The sequence below is a fragment of the Erithacus rubecula genome (genome assembly GCF_903797595.1).
Source record: "Erithacus rubecula genome assembly, chromosome: 22".
Taxonomy (NCBI): domain Eukaryota; kingdom Metazoa; phylum Chordata; class Aves; order Passeriformes; family Muscicapidae; genus Erithacus; species Erithacus rubecula.
In genome coordinates, this window is record NC_136674.1 from 3155620 (window position 1) to 3174230 (window position 18611).

The 18611-nt window shown below is 43.8% G+C and overlaps 1 protein-coding gene across 4 annotated transcripts; it reads right to left on the reverse strand.

Annotated features, from left to right (window-relative positions):
* Positions 1 to 394: 394 nt before the first annotated feature.
* On the reverse strand, positions 395 to 18295 carry AKAP10 (A-kinase anchoring protein 10). Of its 4 annotated transcripts, XM_079325096.1 has the most exons (15): positions 17955 to 18295; positions 14532 to 14579; positions 12302 to 12484; positions 11489 to 12022; positions 10007 to 10105; positions 9475 to 9559; positions 9013 to 9136; positions 7826 to 7962; positions 6735 to 6879; positions 5867 to 6040; positions 4382 to 4491; positions 3956 to 4038; positions 3364 to 3416; positions 2690 to 2785; positions 395 to 1650 (listed from the first exon to the last, which is right to left on the reverse strand). In XM_079325096.1, exons 1-15 carry the CDS (start codon positions 18112 to 18114, stop codon positions 1645 to 1647), a joined length of 2037 nt encoding a protein of 678 aa, XP_079181222.1. In that variant the 5' UTR covers positions 18115 to 18295; the 3' UTR covers positions 395 to 1644. The 4 variants fall into 4 exon arrangements, with proteins under 4 accessions (XP_079181222.1, XP_079181224.1, XP_079181223.1 ...); XM_079325098.1 differs by lacking the exon at positions 14532 to 14579 and having other exon boundaries at positions 18093 to 18295; XM_079325097.1 differs by lacking the exon at positions 14532 to 14579.
* Positions 18296 to 18611: the final 316 nt, after the last annotated feature.

An 18611-nucleotide genomic window follows, 5' to 3' on the forward strand; every position in this document is an offset into this window, starting at 1 on the left:
AATCCTCAGACAGGAGTTTGATGCCAAAAATACTCTCACACTCCATCCGGCCCAGAGTTTAAGGAAACGCAGCCCTGAGCAATATCCATACCCAAATCTGGGACCTGTAATCCATGAGCACACCCAGGATTAGTCAGAATCATGCCCAAGGGGAAACTGAGGCAGGGGTGCACTAAAGCAGGCCAGAGTTTATCGTGGTTCTATATTTCAGAATCAATTCCAGCCCAACTTCTGCCATATCCTATGCTTGAACACCTTATTTACTATTTAAATATAATAATTAATCTTATTAACATAATCCATTAAGAAACATGGGCAAAATTACCCCTAAAACTCACACACAAAAAATCCCATCCCATGTAACTTCCAACCCCATGAAACCAGAAAATTGACACAAATTTTAATATTTATATATTTTAAATCAAAACACAATTAAATATAGTATGTTTTAAGTACATGAATGCTTGGGTATGAGAGAAATAAGAGGTGGTACATAGTACCAAAAACCTATACACAGCCTTTTTTGCTTTTTCATAACAATACAGTGTGTCTCTATACAATCAAATATTGCAACAGAATAACACTTTTTAGTCAATCAAGATATTCTGAACATTGGAAATGATTTGAGTTCTTCGCATAGTGATTTCTTTGCACAAGTTTGAGGAAAAAAAGCAATTATTAGAGTTTAAAAAAAAAAAAAAAAAAGACCCAAAATAAAAGTGTCATATACTAAAAATGCAGCAGTAACATAATGGTGAGACACTGAGTACTTCTGCTACCCTGCAAAATCGATTTGCTGGAGAAAGAAAACCAGGTGCTGTGTAACATGGTTAAGTGTTGACAGTGTCAGGAAGAAGGCCAGAGGTCATTAAAAACTGTTTTTCTTTGTAAACCAAACATCTGGAATTAGATACTATGTTGGGTGGAGGACAAGAAGTGATGGAAAAGGGCAGCAATTCCTTTTTTCCTTGCTCGTGGGATGGTGAGGACAGAAGTGGAGCAGCCTGAGGGTCCAACCTGCTCAGAAGGTGGGAGCAGGGGAGGTGTGTGTCTATGTGCAGGTGGAGGAGTTCCTGACCCTTCTACACTGCCTTCAAAGTTAATGCAGTTATGAAGTAAAATACATTTATCTTACAGTTGAATACTCATCTATTTCAAGTAACGGAAAATTAAACTTAGAACTTTCCAGCTCATTCACTGCCAATGGATTCACCCCACAGCTCTTCCAATTCTGTGTTTAAAAAATACAAGCAGTAGAACTAGAAACTACAGCAAAACCTTCCCCTCTGTTGTGGCCTCTGTGTCCCATTCCAGATATTTTGCTTAAAAGTCTTTTTTGAGACAGGGTCAAGTATTTGTGAAGTCAATCACAGTTTCTCAGTGACACATTTGTAAACTGCATCTTCATCTCAGAACCATCATTACTGTGAATGCCACATACACCAGGGAAAAGTGTTTCTTCACTCTCTACAGTGGAGGTCCAGGATTGCTTCTTTTTCATTCTTCCTTAGAAATGAGGGAGATTCCAGCAGTTGGAGTAACAGTGCTTTGTTTTTATTGGCTGTGTTAAAGAATCCACAAATGGGGAAAGTTCACTCGTTCTCAAAGTGGAAAACCAGATTTCCTGTCCTGGAGTTTCTAAAATCATAGCTGGAAAAGGGAAAAACAGTTCATTTTACCCTACAATATGCAAGGTAATTGTCAAATAGTAAGACATTTTGTGTTTAAAAATGTTGAAGCCAGGTTTGTTTGAGTTTGGGGAAGAAAAAAGCCCCAAACCTAATCCAAACACACTCAACCTTTTGATTACTTGCCTAATTGAATCCAGAGCATCTGCAGCCATTTGAGATTTCTAAATACTCTGCTGAGTGACCTTTTTATCCAGGCAGACTGGAATTGTATCATTTGCAGCCAAGCTATTAACTGAAATCATTATACAAGTCACTTAAATGTTACTGCTCTATTAGAAAGAAAACACTCACACAGTGAAACTATGGATCCACCCATTTGAATCTAATAACTGGGCATTGGCACATGTTTACCTTCAGTAACTGAACATAGTGCAAGTTAATTTTTACAAACTCACGTGCCTGAAAGTCAGAAGTACCAGGCACTAACTTGGTAACCTGCTGTCACCAGTATTTCACAAAATCCAACTGCTACCCCAGAACTGTGTTTTTTTAGACAGAGAACACATGGGCTGTACAACAACACAGCCAGTAAGCAACAATACACAAACTTATGGACAGGGTTACTGTGCCTTTTTAAAGTCTAGGGGCAGAATTGTGTAAATGAGTGCACCCAATGAGAAATTCACAGCTGCTGAGTTTCACTGACACTTCAAGCAGAAATACCACTACTGATTAAGAGGATATAGCAAGTGTGAGCTCAAGCAAGGAATTATCATCCTACAGCACAGATCACCCTTTCAACTAATTAGGCAGTTTGCAGACTCAAACTAAGACAAGTTTAATGCCACACAGGAGAACCACCACAGGCATCTGTTGAGAAATTCCTACATCACACGTGGGCCGAAACACTTCCAACCTTTGTTTCTTCCTCTTATGCTCTGCTGGTTTGAACATTTACCAGCGTGGGTTTCAGCCACAGGAGGAAGGCAAGTGAGAGCTCTGCTCCTCCCACAGCCTGGCTGGAGCCAGCTGAAGACAGCAGCCTTGCCACCCCCTACCTTGGTGACCTTCTCCAAAGGCTGCTCACACTGCGCCTGCTGCATGACATCGTTGACAATCATCTTTGCTATCCTCCAAGCCATCTCTTCTTGAGCCTGAAAAACACAGCCCAAAACACAGATAGCTTCAGGTTCTTAAAAGAAAAACACAGTGCTCTCAGCACAGCCTTAGAGTCAGGGTAACCTTCACAACTCCATAACCTGTATAAACATATTCTCCCTTGATGGAAATGCACTTGGCTTCCAAGAAGTGTTAACTTCAAGGATTGTACTCAAGGCTTGATGCAATTTCCAAGAGAGTTAGTGAAGATTTTAGATTTATCTCTTGAGGATTTTCCCAAGAGGCCCTCAGAGGGAGAAAAATGCAGCCTGGAATCCATGAGCAGTGGTCACTTCACCATAAATATCAAACAGCACTTCCACCCCTACTTAGAGATATATAAAACCACAATAAGAAAAACCTTGGCTGCAAAAACACATTTAATTAGTTCAACAAGCAAGCATTGGCAAAGAGAAAACTAGTTTCACACATACATGCAATCAAATTATATTTAGCACACAGAGTCTCCCTGTTCTTGGTGCAGCAAAAAGATACTCAGAGATAACAGCCAGGATTAAAAACATCAGTATTTTATTTCTCTAAAGTCATAAGAAGAACATGAAAGGGGACACACCTCATCTGTATTTCCTTGAACCCATTTCTTCATTGCTTGTGAAAACATGGACCCTGTTTGAGATAAAAACAGCCAGTTATGTCAGCAGAGTGAGGTACAAAACTGATTCCTGTCACCCTTTGGAGGGGTTTGCTCTGCTGGCTTCAGGACATGGAGGAGAGGCAGGAGATAAGGGACTGCCTGGAGCCATTTGGACACTGAGCCTTTCCCAGGGCTGAAAAGCAGCACCAGCAGCAGGTCCCAGCCTGGGTGGGAAGCATGTGGAGAGCTGCAGTTCTTTTTCATCTCCAGACCAAAGCTTTGCAGGTTTGATCACCAGCTCAGCTGCTGACACTTCCATCCCTGCCAGGTTCCATCAACAGCTCCAACTCCCACAGGCTGCTCATGCTCCCCAGAGTCCAGCTGGACCAGAAAAGCAGAATTTGGATAGGAAACTGGGCCAGAGATGGGTTTTGCCTTCAACCCCCCACAGTATCTCTATTTGGCTTAAAACAGATCTGGAAAGAGTCAAACACTTTGCCTATCAACTCCAGCAGGGAAGAGAGCAGCTCTGCAGAGGGTTACAGAAATGGAGAGAAAGAGCAAAGCAAACCTTTTGATTTTTTGACATCAGGCTCTGGTTCAGATTCTCTGATGAACTGCCCCAGGTCACTGACTCTTCCAAATGTCATCTTCCTGAGGAGAGGAGTGAAGAACCATGTGGGTGATCAAAAGGACTTTGGCATTATGGAAAGCTGTATTTGGCTACATACTTGGCTATATTTTGGAATCAAAGAGGAACAATAACTAAGAGGAAGAGAAAAACCAATTAGAAATATTTTCCTGGCTGCCATTTTGATCAAAGAAACATTCACTGGGTGTTAAATCACACTATTGAAATAAATTTAGTGTTGAATATTAAGACATGGACTAAGATCTTGCATTTAGGACTATTCTCCATGCAGGAGGACACAGCAAAAATGAAACAAAGGTGAAACATGTAACCAGAAAGGAAACAATACACTGAAATGAACCTTACCCTGCATATGTTCGTTGATACAAAGATTCTGGATCCAGACTTGCAGCATCTACAATTATTGCTTCATCAAAATTTTTCAGGATTTTAACATTAGCCTTTTTGACATTGGACTACAAATAAAAATTCTAAGTATTAGTGCCCAATGCAGACAACTACGAGCTTCTTAATAAAACTGCAATTTTAGTGCTCTTAACACAGATAAATCTCCATCAAGTCTCTAAGCAAGAATATAAAAGAATTAGTGTGTCTACACAGCCTTGAATTCCCAACTCACAGGACACTGTTTTCAGCAGAGGGATGATAAAGTTCTTTGGGCAGAGCCAAAGACACAAAGGCCAGGTCAGCTCAACAGATCCGTGTGTGCTCACAAATCATTTGTTGTGAGTCTGCAACATCTCTCTCCTGCTCTTGGTAAGCAATTCCCAAACACAGATGCCTCCCCCATGCACACAGAACAAACATTTATCTTCTGGCCTGGAGTATTTATATAAGATTATGGGAAAAAAAAAGCACCAAGGAAACATCAGAGCAACAGCAGGGAGGGCACAACACACAGTGATCCATTATCACCTCAGCATGGAACAGGAACACCAATGGCAGCTCCTTTCCTGCTGCTCTTTATGCAAAAATATGCAGAGACCCAGAGATTCTCCTATTCAGACAAGCAGGAATGCACACCACAGAAAGCAGCACCTCATTTCCTAAATTGCCCAGCCAATTACCAGCAGTTCCTCCTGCTCAGAGGATCAAGCAGCAGGAGGCTTCAAGAACACAGATTTTATTCCCCACTTCACAGCCAGGGGAGGAATATTCCCTCCTTGCAAATTAGGAGGTTTAAAAATAGTACAAGCAGGTAGTACAGCTTCCAAGTGGCTGGAAAGCCAGGACATGACTAACATTGGTGTGGATACTGGATTTGAAGCTCAGGGTAGCCCTGCAGAGTTCAATAAAAGCAGCACTTGCTTGGCTCTTCTGCTCTCAGCTGGGCTTGCAGTTTCCAAGCTGCCCTGGTTACAGGCTAGCCAAAATCTGCTCTGTGTTTGAGCAGATTGATGCCATCAGCCCTGGAAATGAGTTTACTCTTCAGAACAGAAGATCTGGCATTTAAAAAGAATTGAGCACACAAAGCTCACATATTTATATTTTAATTTGATAGAATATTCACAAGTGTCAATTTTCATCTAAAGTTGTAATTATGGTATTGACAAAATAATGTTATTTCTAATAACAAGCATTCTTAGATATTGTGGCATCATGAAAAAGTCTTCAGTAATAGTAACAGCTTAATAAAGACATCACTGATGTAAAGAAATAGCAGCAGCACAAGGCTTTGGTTACAACAAACAGCAGAGACACTTGTGACAGAACTGAGCTGCAGGTAGATTAAACACATCCTAACACAAAACAGGTTTTAAATGAAAGTGGAATGGTGTTTCCTTACAGGGTAAAAATTTAGATATTGAAACAGAAAACCCAAATTGGTACCTGGGAGGAAGAGCCATCTGTGCTCCCAATGAAATCAGTGTCAGGAGAGCTACCAGGGCCATGAATACTCAGTGCAATGTTCCCTCCTGGGAATTCATCTCCTCGTACTGAATGGATGAGGTCATTCAAGTATTTGTAGTAAAGGTTGCTGGACAAGAAACCAGGTAGGAAAACCTGAGAGATAGGAAAAGTCCTCTTTAATCAAGGCTGGTCTGCATAGTTAGAGAAGAGCACAAACATCTCAGTCCTTGTGTAGATGGAACACAAGTAAAAGCACCCAAGCATGGAATTATTGTGGATTAGCAACTGCAGTGCTTAAAGTTTTAATCCTACTGCAAAATGAACAAACCCAACTGCCTATTAATTAAATCCAGTAACTGGAACTGAAGTTCAGGGAGGTTTTCCCCCCCTCTAGAATCTTAAGCTTGACAGCCCAACAGGCTTTACAGTTATTCTGTTCCACTGTTCACAATTATCTGCAGCTCCAGAATCAAATCATTTATTTCTGGTATCTGGGTATCCCAGAGTTACATTATTAACCACAGCACTTGCATCAGACTTACAAACAACTCCTACTAAGAGGAAGGAAAATTTTCTAAAGATATAAAATAAGCTGTTGATAGCAATTCACATGGGAGGAAATTCTGTTACTTCCATTAAACTGCAATAATCACCCAAGACAAACATTTCACAGAGCATTAACAGCAGCCAGTGGGTGGTATCTTCAAATCAGGCTGGGGAAGAGAGTCTGGCAGATTCTCCTGAAGCTGTTCTATTATCCAAGTAACAGGAAAAAATCAGGGGCACACAATGGAACCCCCATATCACCTTCACTAAGTGTGAACCCCACTCTGAAGAAGGATCTCACCGTCTCCATGGTTGTCCAGGCCTGCCTTAGGGGAGTGGTGAAGCAGTTGGGGAGAGGCCCCCCCTCCCTGCAGATGTTGGATTCAATCTCCAGCCTCACAGAGTCATCAAACCCCAGAGGATGTGTGGCCTGCAGGGAGAAGTACCTGGGGCAGGGCAAGGAAACAACACAAAGAGGATTTGCAAACCTCTGCAAGTGCTCAGTGCCCACCTGTCCCCCAGCCACTGCAAAAAAATCTGCACACACCTGGTCCTGACTGACTACAGGTGAGACACCCCCTCCCAGAAACAGTTCTGAGAGCCCTGCCCTGAAACACAGATGAAAACCAGAGAATGGGAAACAGGAATGGAGCAGGAAACACCCAGAACCCCAAAGCAGCATTGGCTCCACTGCTCACATCCTTGCAAAAGGAGTTTAAGGATGGGGGAATGATTGATGAAACTCTGAGTGAAGCATTTGCTTCCTCTCCAATTATTATTTCCTCCTTGGGTAATAACTCAAGTTGTGGTACAGCCTCACACTTAAGATTAAGAACAAACATTTCCTGGAAGGAGTTGTGCTGTCTCCCAGCTGTCTTACAGCTAAGGTGAAGCACAAAGTACAGGAAGAAAGTTCCTCTCCTGAAAATCTGATATTAAAAAGGATCTGATTGCTTCCTTAAAAAAAGGAAATATTTCACAATATTAAAAACAAGCACTAGCTGGCTTTTATTATGTGTGAGAACAGTTTCTACAGCCTACTTTATATGGATAACAGTATGTGAACATCAAGGTTTTTCTGCAGAGCTGGATATGCTGTTAGGCTTAAACCCCTTCCATTTTCAAAACAAACAATCAGCTTTGGTATTTCCCAACCAAACTCAAGCACTCAAGTCCTGAAAATCCTAAGTTATGTTTAAGAATGGAATCCTTGTAAGGATTTCTCCTCATGTATATCAAAAAATGTGAAAAGTTCATGTGTACAAACACATCAAAAGCCACCTTGATAAAATGCACCTCAGCAGAACAGCACAAGAGTGCAGAGAAATTCCTTTTGCACAGCACAACACAAAACCACAAGTACAGAAATAAAGGATTGTTGAAGTCCCTCACTTGTCATACAAAATCATGGCATCATTCTGTGCTTCTTGCCCATCATACTGGCCTTTTTTGGCAGCAAGCTGAGACTGGAAGTTATCTGCTGCCAACCAGAACTGCAATACATTAACTGCATCTTCCTTCTCCATGTACTGGAAGGGAAATCAGAAAAAGAGGAGATTAAAGAACTTTTAGCAAGAAACTTTGAATAATTTTTAAACTTCCTTTTTCCCATTTAGAACAAGAAACATAAGCCATATATTAGTGATGCAAAATTTTCACCAAGACATAATTTTTTGAATTTGTTTCAGACAGATTTAGCTTGCTTAGAGGAAAAAAAAACAAAAAAAAGGAAGAAAAAAAAAAGAGAACTTCTGACATTTCTTTTCTGTACTTATTTTCACTTAGTTTCCAAAATACTATTTGTCTCATCCTAGGACAGGAAACACCATTTTCATGCTACATTTAGCTTACACTGAGCTCAGCACATTGTTTCAGCTTCCCAAGCTGCAGTTTCAATCCACATCAGCTTGTCTGACTGTCAGGACAAGTGTGCCAAGAGCTGATTCCTTAAAGGTGCAGGAGCCTGAAACTCTGAAATCTTTTAATTAACCTATCACACCACTAAAGGTGCCCTCTCCACATAGCACTGGTTATGATTTGTTATCTGCAATAACACTTCAGGCTCTTACAGTCCTACAAGGTGAAGATTAAGGTGACAATGTCAAAGCTTCTACAAAGCAAAGAGACTCACTAACTAGAGAGGAAATCACAAATACTCATTCCACAACACAATGGACAGGTCTGAACATTTAAATTAGTTCTATGTGGGGGCACAAAAAAGTTAAATGCATTTTCTCTCAAAAAAAAAAAAATACACCTTGGGGTTTTTATTATCTTTTGAATCAGAGAATTACAGAATTGTTTGGGTGGAATGGGAAGTTTAAAATGACCCAGTTCCAACCCCCTGCCATGGACAGGGACACCTTCCACTATCCCAGATTGCCCCAAGCCTCATCCAACCTGGCCTTGGACATTTTCAGGGATGGGGCAGCCACAGCTACTCTGGGCACCCTGTGCCAGGGCCTCACCACCCTCACAATCCCTTCCCAAGATCCAACCTAAAGCCATCAAGGAACAAACAAGATTTTTTTCATCTGCTAGAAAGGGATCTAAAAGCAAACCCAAACGTTGACACTCACCTCAGAGAAGTAGAACAGGGCTGACTCACAGAACAGGATGTCAGCCAGATACACAGTCCCACTGGTCAGCACCTCAATCTGGTATTTACAGAAATGCTGACTCCGCAGAAACTCACTAAAGTGCCTGCACAGAGACAGGACAACCAGTTACCAGGGTCAGCAGCACCCAAGGCACCCTCAGAACCAGCTAGCTCCTGCCCAGAACTCTGAGACTTTGGGTTGGATTAAAGCAGAACAAGCAAGAAACAGGGCAGGTTTGTAAATGGCACCAGAAAGAGATAAAGAACACAACAGTGTGAACAGCCAAGTTCAGCAGGAATGGGTTTGGAGGAGGGGATCTGAGCAGTTTCAAATAGAGAAGACAGCACAGCAAAGTGCTGATATGGTTATGTCTTCACAAACATTTTTAACAGAGCCTTTAGGATGAGAGGCACAAGAATCCAAACCATTGCATCAACTCACTCTTGTTCCATTGCATTGAACACTATGGACTGTGCTGTAACAAAGCAGTTGGGATCCACTTGGCCATCCTCCCCACAGATCTTTGCTGCAAAGGAAGAGCAGGTTAATTTTAACATGGATTTGGCTGATGGAGCTGAAAGGCACGAGCAAGGACTAGTTAATGAAAAATTGCAGTTCAAACCCACCAGAATCAGCTGGTATTAACACAGCCAGCTTTCAAAGCTGACCAAATAATAATAACATGGCTAAAGTATTTGATTGAGACTCATATCTGGATCCCCTCCATAAGCACCAAGAATTCTCTGCTTAAATTAAACAAAATCTCTGAAAGTTTTTATGAGGATATTCACAGCACTGCTGAAGGCTAGGTCCACTGATACTTGTAATCTCCCATCTTTTTACAGCTGCCTTTAAAATTCATAAAAATAAAGATAAATACAAATAAAGATAAATTAAATACTAGTGACGTATTAGGGATATTTTTATGGGGACAGAGCAGCTCTGAAATGAGGAAGCAGCTATTAATTCTTACCAACTATGTCATTTCTCATTGCTTCTGTAATAGGGATTGGTTTAGCAGCATCTGGAGAAATATATTTGGTAAAAGTCTTAACTGCATCCCGTTCTATACCTGCAAGGAAGAAACACAGAATCAAACTTGGAATTCCTTGGTATAAGTGAGTAACAAATGTCTGCTCTTCAGAAAAGCAGGTGTCTAATTCTCAGTGATGTTTCCACTGCAGGATATTCAAATTCTGCTCCTGACCAGCTGCAGGGACTGTGTGATCTCCAACCAGAACACAACAAACCCAGCATGGACTAAGATGGAATAAAACAACAAAACTCCAAATTTTCCCTACCACACACAAGGCAGAACCCACTTCCTCAGCTGCACACCATAGTCCCAGAAGCAACACCTTCCAGGCAAGTGAAATTCCCAGTTTTTAGCTCTCATCACAAAGAAATCACTTGCATTATATAGGAATTACTAGGGAAGAAAAAAAACTTAAAAATGATATGCCTCAAATTGTGTTCTTCACACATCATCTTTTGAGGCTTGGGACTGTGCTCTGGAAGAAAAGAGAAAAATTACACTCAAATTCTTCTCAGATTTCTCAATCAGGACCCTGTGTTTTCAAATTATTTTTAGACATCAGAAAGCAGAGGTGCTTTGATGACTAAAACATAATTTTCTTTGTTTAAGTGACTTTGGGGCTGAGGTTATGTATTGTGGAGGCACATGATAAATAACTATATGAGAAAGACAAACAGCAAGAGAAAGGGATGCAACATGAGGAAACAGTTGGGCAAACAAAAGGAACCAATGTGAAGAAAGAAATATTTCCTTTTTGCCTGCAGACTTGCAGAAATGAGGGAGGACTGAGTAGATGCAGAGTAGAGAAGCATGTTACTGTGCATGTAGCTCACTAAAAAAGGGAAATATTTTAATTTCATCCTTACTTCCAGCAGCCTCTGAAGAGGTGGAATCCAAATGACAACAAATCAGTTACAAGGGGAGGAACTCTATCAAATAAATCCAAGAACAAAACCAGTACATTCCACACATACATCTCCACAAGTCTCTTGCAACCACTGTTTATATAATTTTATGTAATACAGGATATTTACCTTCCATGGCAAGTTAATTATCATTTCTCAGGCCCACCATCCAAACTTTCTGCAATTCTTTTAAGGTGGGTTGGGATAGGTGAGGGAAGAACTGGACATAACAATGTTCACTTAATTTCTTATGAATACACATGAAAGAATGGAAGCAACCTAAGCTCATTGAGTACACAATGATTTTAAAATCTCTTCAGCAGCTTTTTTATTTTTAAACAAGTCAAAAATTACAAATCTCAAACTGTCCAGCAGCAAATTCACATCAGTGATACAAAAAACTTTCTTCCTTACAACATCACACTGCTAAGAACCCAAGAACTGAGGCAGCTCCCGGCACAAAACCATTCTCCATTTCCCACCTCTTCAACCAAAGGGAACACACAGCACTTACTTTTCATGAGTTTTCCTGACAAGTCCTTTAGTGCAGAGGAGGGGCTGTTTCTATTTGATACTGAAAGCCTGGAAGATTCTTGCTGATCAGCTGGAAGAGAGTGAGTCCCAGTCTCTGGTTTCCCCAGGGGCAGAGCTGCGCTGCTGCGGCTCTCCCGCCCCGCGTGGTTCTGGCTGCTGCTGGCAGTTCTGTCAGGCTCAGGCTGCAGCAGCTGGGCTGTGCCAGAGCCCTCCAGCCTCTCCTCCAGCCAGGCAGCAGGAGGAGAGGAGGCCAGTTCCTGCTGTTTGGAGGGGGACACCGGCTCTGCCAGGGAGCTCTGCTTCACCGTGTTCAGGCTGTGCGCGCGGATGCGCGACCAGGTGGTGGAGTGGAAGCTCTCGGCCTCCAGCCAGAACTTCACCAAGTGCTCCATCCTGCGCAGCTCCATGAACTGGATGAAGTAAGGGAGGGCTACACTGTCCTGCAGGACTTGTTCAAGGGTCTTGGAAAGGCTTGATTTGGTCTCTTGAGCCTGGTAGTTCAGACACGATCTGCCTAAAGGAAAAGGTGAAAGGGAGTGAGTCCATATTGTAGCACAGATATGGGGATTGGATACAAACGTGTCCTGTAGTGCAACTGTAAAGAGACAATTCCAACATAATGACAAAGTCAAGGATAGTCTGTTCCCTTCAAAACCCTCCGGGGGTAACACAGGTGCCACCATAACAGCAGCCACGCCTTTATAACCTATTTGCTTATCTGAAAACCAAGGGATGGTGAATGCACCAGGAATACAGAGAATAAAAAGAAAAGTTGCCATTATTACAGCCTTACCTAAGTCTCCAAAGTGAGCAGCTTCCATGTGACTCGGCTGCTTCTTGAGGGCAGCTGTGCGGCTGCTGGAGAAGGAGTCCATGTTGGCAGAGATGGCATTGATGGCCACATGGCTTGGTCCTGCAGCCTCCAGCAAGGCATGATTCCTAGTGCTTCTCTGAGGGGAATGTACTGGCATTGGAGCTGCAATCAAAGCAGCAATTGTTAAAGCACAAGGACCCCAAGAGCTCTTCTAAACAATGCCCCATGCTAAGCACCCCAAAATATACCAGGGAGTTTACAAGAGTCAGTCTGACTGAAACCTCACTGTACCACTGTGTGTCATCAAGGGTCTGAATAAAGACCACAAGTTTTATTCTTGCAAGAATAAGCTCACTCCCACCCACCTCTCTTTCCTTATTCAGCAGCAAATCAAGAGATGCCACGTCCAAGTTTACATGTGAAATATTCCTGAGCCTTCCTGCTTCCTTGATAACTGTAACAACTTTATACTCTGTCAGCAATTTAGTTTAGTTCCAATACTCCTGCCAATCCATTTCCATGCCTTTCTGAAAGTTAAAATGTGTTTTAAAATCCTGAACTGCAAAGCTATCTATGAGGTTTAATAAGAGTTATTTCTTAAAAAATATTTGTGCTGCTTCTGCTTGGTTCCAAGAGGGAAAAAAAAAAAAAAAAAAAGGCAACAAGGAAATACCTCTGATGAAACTCAGGTTATAAATTCAACCCCCTCTGGCTGTTTTAGGACACGAGTGGCTGGAGCTCAAAATGAACAAATAACTTCCTCACACAAAACTCTGCTAATTGTTAATTGATGACAAAGCTGAAAAAAACCCAAACGTGCTCACAGCAGATTCCAACGCTCTCAGGAAGCTGTGTCAGATGAGGATGTCATGCAGGGACACCTCTGACTCAAAAATAAGCATCAGATGAGCTGATTATCTCAGCACCTCCCAGGGATGTGTTCCATCAAGGTGTCAGGCAGCTTGGGCTTCATGACTTCCATGCTGCATCACTTTATTTGTACTGCCAATTTTATGACAGCAGTTGACAATTTCACACTTCCATGTCACAGCACAGATACCTCAGGAGCAATGGAAACATTTAAATTATTGGCAACTGTTTGTGCAGTTGCAGGATTGGACACCAAGACACCACTTGCTGCTTCTTACAAAGCCTCTGGGTATTTCATACCAGCAACAATAAATACCTTTTTAAGAAATACCATTTTTCCAAGGCTAAGGGATGGCAGCAGTGAAAATTTGGTGGAGGTTACTTCTGTAGTGCCACACTCCTCATAATCCCACGGGCTTTTGTCAATTAGATTTAAATTTAATTTTATATTATGAACATTAGAGAAAAAAAAGTGTTCTACTCTCTCTAAGGGTCAAACAAAAGTGCTCTCTGCTGCAGCAGCTCACAACCTGCCATACTATAAATTTTCAAGTTTATTTTTATTTTCAGGGTCACCACACTGGTAGTTGCACTGAAAGGTGAGGTGTGGCTATGAAATGGATGCAACTCACTGTTTCCTGCACTTGATTTGAAAGACAGACCACCAAGGTGAAAAAAGCCTGTAATTTTCTCTTGATGTGCAGATAACACATTACCAAGTACAGGAACAGGATTTTGTCTGAGGATATAAAAGCAACAGATCAGATTCTGGCATTTACCTCATCTCCTTTCAGTACTGCAAAAAAATCTGACAGGACAAGCAAACTTGTTTTCTACAATTTATGAATCTCTTTTCTTCTTTCCTAAGAGATTTAGCAGCAAGACCTCTGTACCACACAGAGCAGCAGCAGAATGGCTCATTCAGGATTTGGATCTTCAACCTCACAAGCCCCATCAAAGTTAAATCTGCAGCTTCTTCTGCAAATCAGACACAGTGAAGCTGCACTTTGCAAACTCCAAAGGACACTGCACCTGAGCAAGAAACTTCAGGAGCAATTTGTTGTGGATGAGGAACAAGCACTACAAGGTGACCAGACTGACTGATCACTTTGAATTAAAGCTCATGCCTGACATAACTTAATAACCTTCTGCACCTACAGATTCAGCAAGATGAGGAGGAAAGATTAGTTACTATAAATACCCAGAAACAGAATTAAGTTCTGGGTTTGATGCACAGGTTTTATCTGTGCTCAGGAGTAAGAAAATGATCCTGTTAGGTAAGATAAAAATGGTGGATGATGGCAGAGATCTGAATTTACACACAAAAGTTTGATCTTACTTTTAATTGCTTTCACATCTGTGGTCTTTTCTTGTTCTTTGCCTTTCACTGTAAAATACAAGGGAAAATGTTAATGCTATTTTGGGTCACTGATGGCATTTACCTGAGAATGGACACAAAATTCCCATCATCAGCAAGTATCTGAGACAGATGGAAACTACAATTTTGTTAAAACTGATTTCTCATTTAAATTGTACATCCAGTAACTGACAGAGGCTTTCAAAGCTTTTCTGCTGACTTAGTTTCAAAAGCAAAACCTTATCATCCATTAATTAAGTTTAATGAAATACAGTCTGTTAAATTTCCATGAAGAAAATGTTTGCTGTCTACAGATTAAAGCTACATTCAGGGTGACTTTAATAAACAGCATGAACTGGGAAGAGTGGGGAAGGTGTGTTTTAAGTACAGAGCACTGGCAGGTGTGCTCTCTGTGAACCAAAAATCACCTAAAAACAACATTTCACTCATTTTACAGGAAGAGCAGCATAACACCCAGCACTGAGGAGATGTGGGCTGGCTGTGGCTCCATGGAGCTGCTCCCATGCACATGATGGATACCACAGAAATGCTCTGGAAACTGCCTGCAAACAGTTAATTCTCTCCCAAATCATCTTGCTTAATCATCATCAAACCCCGGGTGAGCAACTGATGGGGAGATAACAGTGTAAAAAGTTGTGATGGAAAAGTGCTTTGAGGATTTTTTTTAAATTTTTTTTTAATATTACTATTTTTAAAGGAAATTCCTAAAGGAAGTGAAGGAGGAGATCTGTTCAAAACAAAAATAAAGAATAAGCAGCACATAAACAGGAAGGCAGAGAAACAAATGCAGAGGTGATATTGGAGAATGTGATCTACCAGGGAGGCTGCTCCAGGCAAGGATTATTACTACAAATAGGTCATCCCTGAACAGACAAGGTAACCACAAGGCACAGCCCAGCACAATCCCACATTTCCATCACAAAACACATCAAAAAACCCACCCAAAGCGTTTATTCCGACCTAAGGACGTTAAATATTTTCAAGGGGAACTCCGGTCTCCGGTTACATAATTGCCCTGGCCCGGTGGCTGCAGCACAAGCGCTGCAGGGCTGCAAATCGGCAGCTCAGGGTGGAAAATATCAGCGGCCAGGGAGCACGCTGTGTGACACGGGGGTGAAATGGCCATTAAAAGAGGCGGATTCTCCCCACACTGACCCCCTGCAGCCCGATGCAGCAGGAAGGGAAACCAGCCTTTACATAACTGGGGCTGACGGACAGGAGACAAAGCACCGAGGCACAGAGGGAACCAAAATCACTCCAATATTCCATCAAACCAGCTCCCAGCCATCAGCAGGAATTCCTGGGTTTCACACAAGAGCCCTCCATAAGCCTATTTTCAGTTTAAATACCTCTCTTCCTTCTTTCCAAGCTACTCAGTTGCTCCATAAATACCTACTTACTACTGCAAATATGAACTCCAGGGTGGTGTCCCAACCCTCCCCACACAGGCTGCTTCTGTCCCCAGCAGCTCTGAGCACAACCAAGTGACATCAGTAACAACAGGAGACAAAAATCCAGGACAAGCCCAAATTTTAGAGAGTGAAGTTTCAGTACATGAATTCACTTTCACTTCCCCCAAGAAGAGGATGCTGTGTGGTGCCTGTGTGAAACCAGGAGGAACCACAGGACTGAGGGTGAGATTTCCAGTGGCCAATCCCATTCCAAAGGTTGCCAAACCAGCACGTGACGTTCCAGAGTTTTAATTCACATCTTGAAATGCTCTGAACAAACTCAAAAAAGCATTCACAGTGTGTCAACAGCACACAATAGACAAAGAGAAACTGCTGAGGCCAGCCAGGGACTGCACGTTATTCCCAAGATATCCCCAGGGATGAGCTGTTCCACTGGCAGCAGTTTCATAACCTGCCCTCAAGCACCCAGCTCACCTGTTATCCTCTGATTTCCCAACCCATAACCCTCAGTCTGCCAGACCTTTATTTTAAGGCCCAAGCTATAAAAATATTTTACCTTCAGTTTTGATTTCTCTACAGGTCAATTGCCTTATGATCATTGCTATGGTTTAATTTTAAGTTAGTTTTAATTTCTTCCCACTGCAGTATTCTCTTAAACAATGACAGCTCACCCCAGGAACACTGCTGTTTGTAGGATTTTGAACTGCACGTGGCCAGAGTTTTATCCTAAGCCTTAATGTGCTGCTTTCCTCACAGCTTCAGTTCAAACCTTCTCTAAAAGCCAAATCTAAAACCAGAGACCACACCAAGCAGTGTTTGTTCTGTGCAGGGCCCAGATGAAAGGTTGCTTTTCTCCTCTCCTTCACAGCGTCTCTCTCGGGCATTTAGTGCTGATTTGCCTTTCTGAGCAAAGATCCTTTAATCAAAGGAACACAGATCCTCAATTACACTTCTCAGATAATCAGACCTTTCATGGCTTTCTCCCTGAGAAAGTTTCCACCCAAGCTGACCTTGTCCCTGTGATCCCACGTCAGGATGGAACCTCAGCTCCACAGTTCTCAATGAAGCAGCAGGAGCTCTTTTTGAAGAGTTTATAATCACTATCAAAGTTTAATTCTGCGGCCCAACACTTGTATGTAAACACCCCAAAAAGGATTATGGCACTTGCAAAGCCCTCAGTGGCTTCCAGAGTCTTCAGATCTGCTAATAAGAACAGAAGTTTAGACTCACTTCTCCCACAGCTACTGCACTAACCTCCCCAAAGAGTGACATTTTCAGTGCTGCTGCTTTGGCTGAGCAAGATCCAGAGGGTGTGTGAGCCAAGAGCATCAACATCACCCCAGGTACCACCTTCTTGCCTCTCAGGACATGCACTTTGTGTTCAGTATCACAGAAAGGCTTTAGGACATCACTGCATCAATCAGTGCTTGCACTGCTCGGGCTAATGCACCACGAGGAAACAGAACTTTCCCAAGGGGCCCTTCCCAAAAGGTGTCACTTTCAACAAAAACCACCCAAACCACATCTGGGTGGGCTGAGAGTGCAGGGCCCTGCCTGCGGCACGAGCACAAAGTGCTTTCGAAACGCTGCACTCTCAAGAACACTTACACTGCGCCCATTTGTGCTGCTGGAGTATTATAAATATTTCAGGAGCCCTGAATCTCCCAGCTCGTGCTCCCTAACAGATCTATTACAGAACAAACTGCCAAGGACTCCTGCGGCTTTCACGGAGAGCTCAGTGCGATGAGGTCCCTTTTCCACTGACATTTTCAGCTGCCGCTGTACATTCTCAGCCCATTCTATTTTTTACAAAGCCGGTATGTCAGCGCTGTTAAAAAATCACCGGTGAAGGGCTCAGAGGCTCAAACCCCGCAGGAAGCGTGCGAGGAGCTGCGGCCCCTCCCGGCCCCGAGCCCCCGAACCGCCCGGCCCCGGCCCCGAGCCCTCCCAGCCCCGCGGCGCCGGCACTCACCGTCATTGGCGGGGAGGCCGCTCCTCAGGGCCCGCGGGTCCTGGCGGGGCGCGGCGGCGATGCCCGGAGGGGCAGGGCCGGGGCCCGGCAGCCGCGCGGGGGACGAGCCCGGCGGCCGCCCGCCCGCCGCCCCCCTACCTTTCCGCCTGAAGAAGGACATAGCGCCGGGGAGGGGGCGAGGCGGCCGCCGGGGCGGGGGAAGGCGGGAGGGAGGACAGCGCGCCGGGTTCTATGAATGAGGCTGCTGCGCCCGCCCGCCGCCGCCGCTCCCTCCGCCTCTTCCTCCCGCGGCGGCGCCCGCGGCCGCCATGTTGTCAACACCGGCCCCGAGCCCGCTTCCGGCAGCGCCGCGCGCGCGGCACGGCGGGATGCGGCCGCACTCAACATGGCCGCCCCGGCGTCACGCCCCCCGGCCAATGGGGGCGGGCGGGGCCGCCATCTTGACTGAGGGCAAGGAGCGCGCGAGGCTGCGGGGGGCGAGGCGGCCATCTTTGATCAGGGCGGGGGGCGCCGGGCGGCGTGAGGCGCTGGCCGCCATCTTGGCTGAGGGCACGGGTGACCCGGGGACGCTGCGGCAGTTTGGGCGCGTCCCGAGGGCGGCGGGGACACGGAGCCCTGAGGGCAGCGGGCAGAGCCCTGAAAACGGGGGACAGCGGG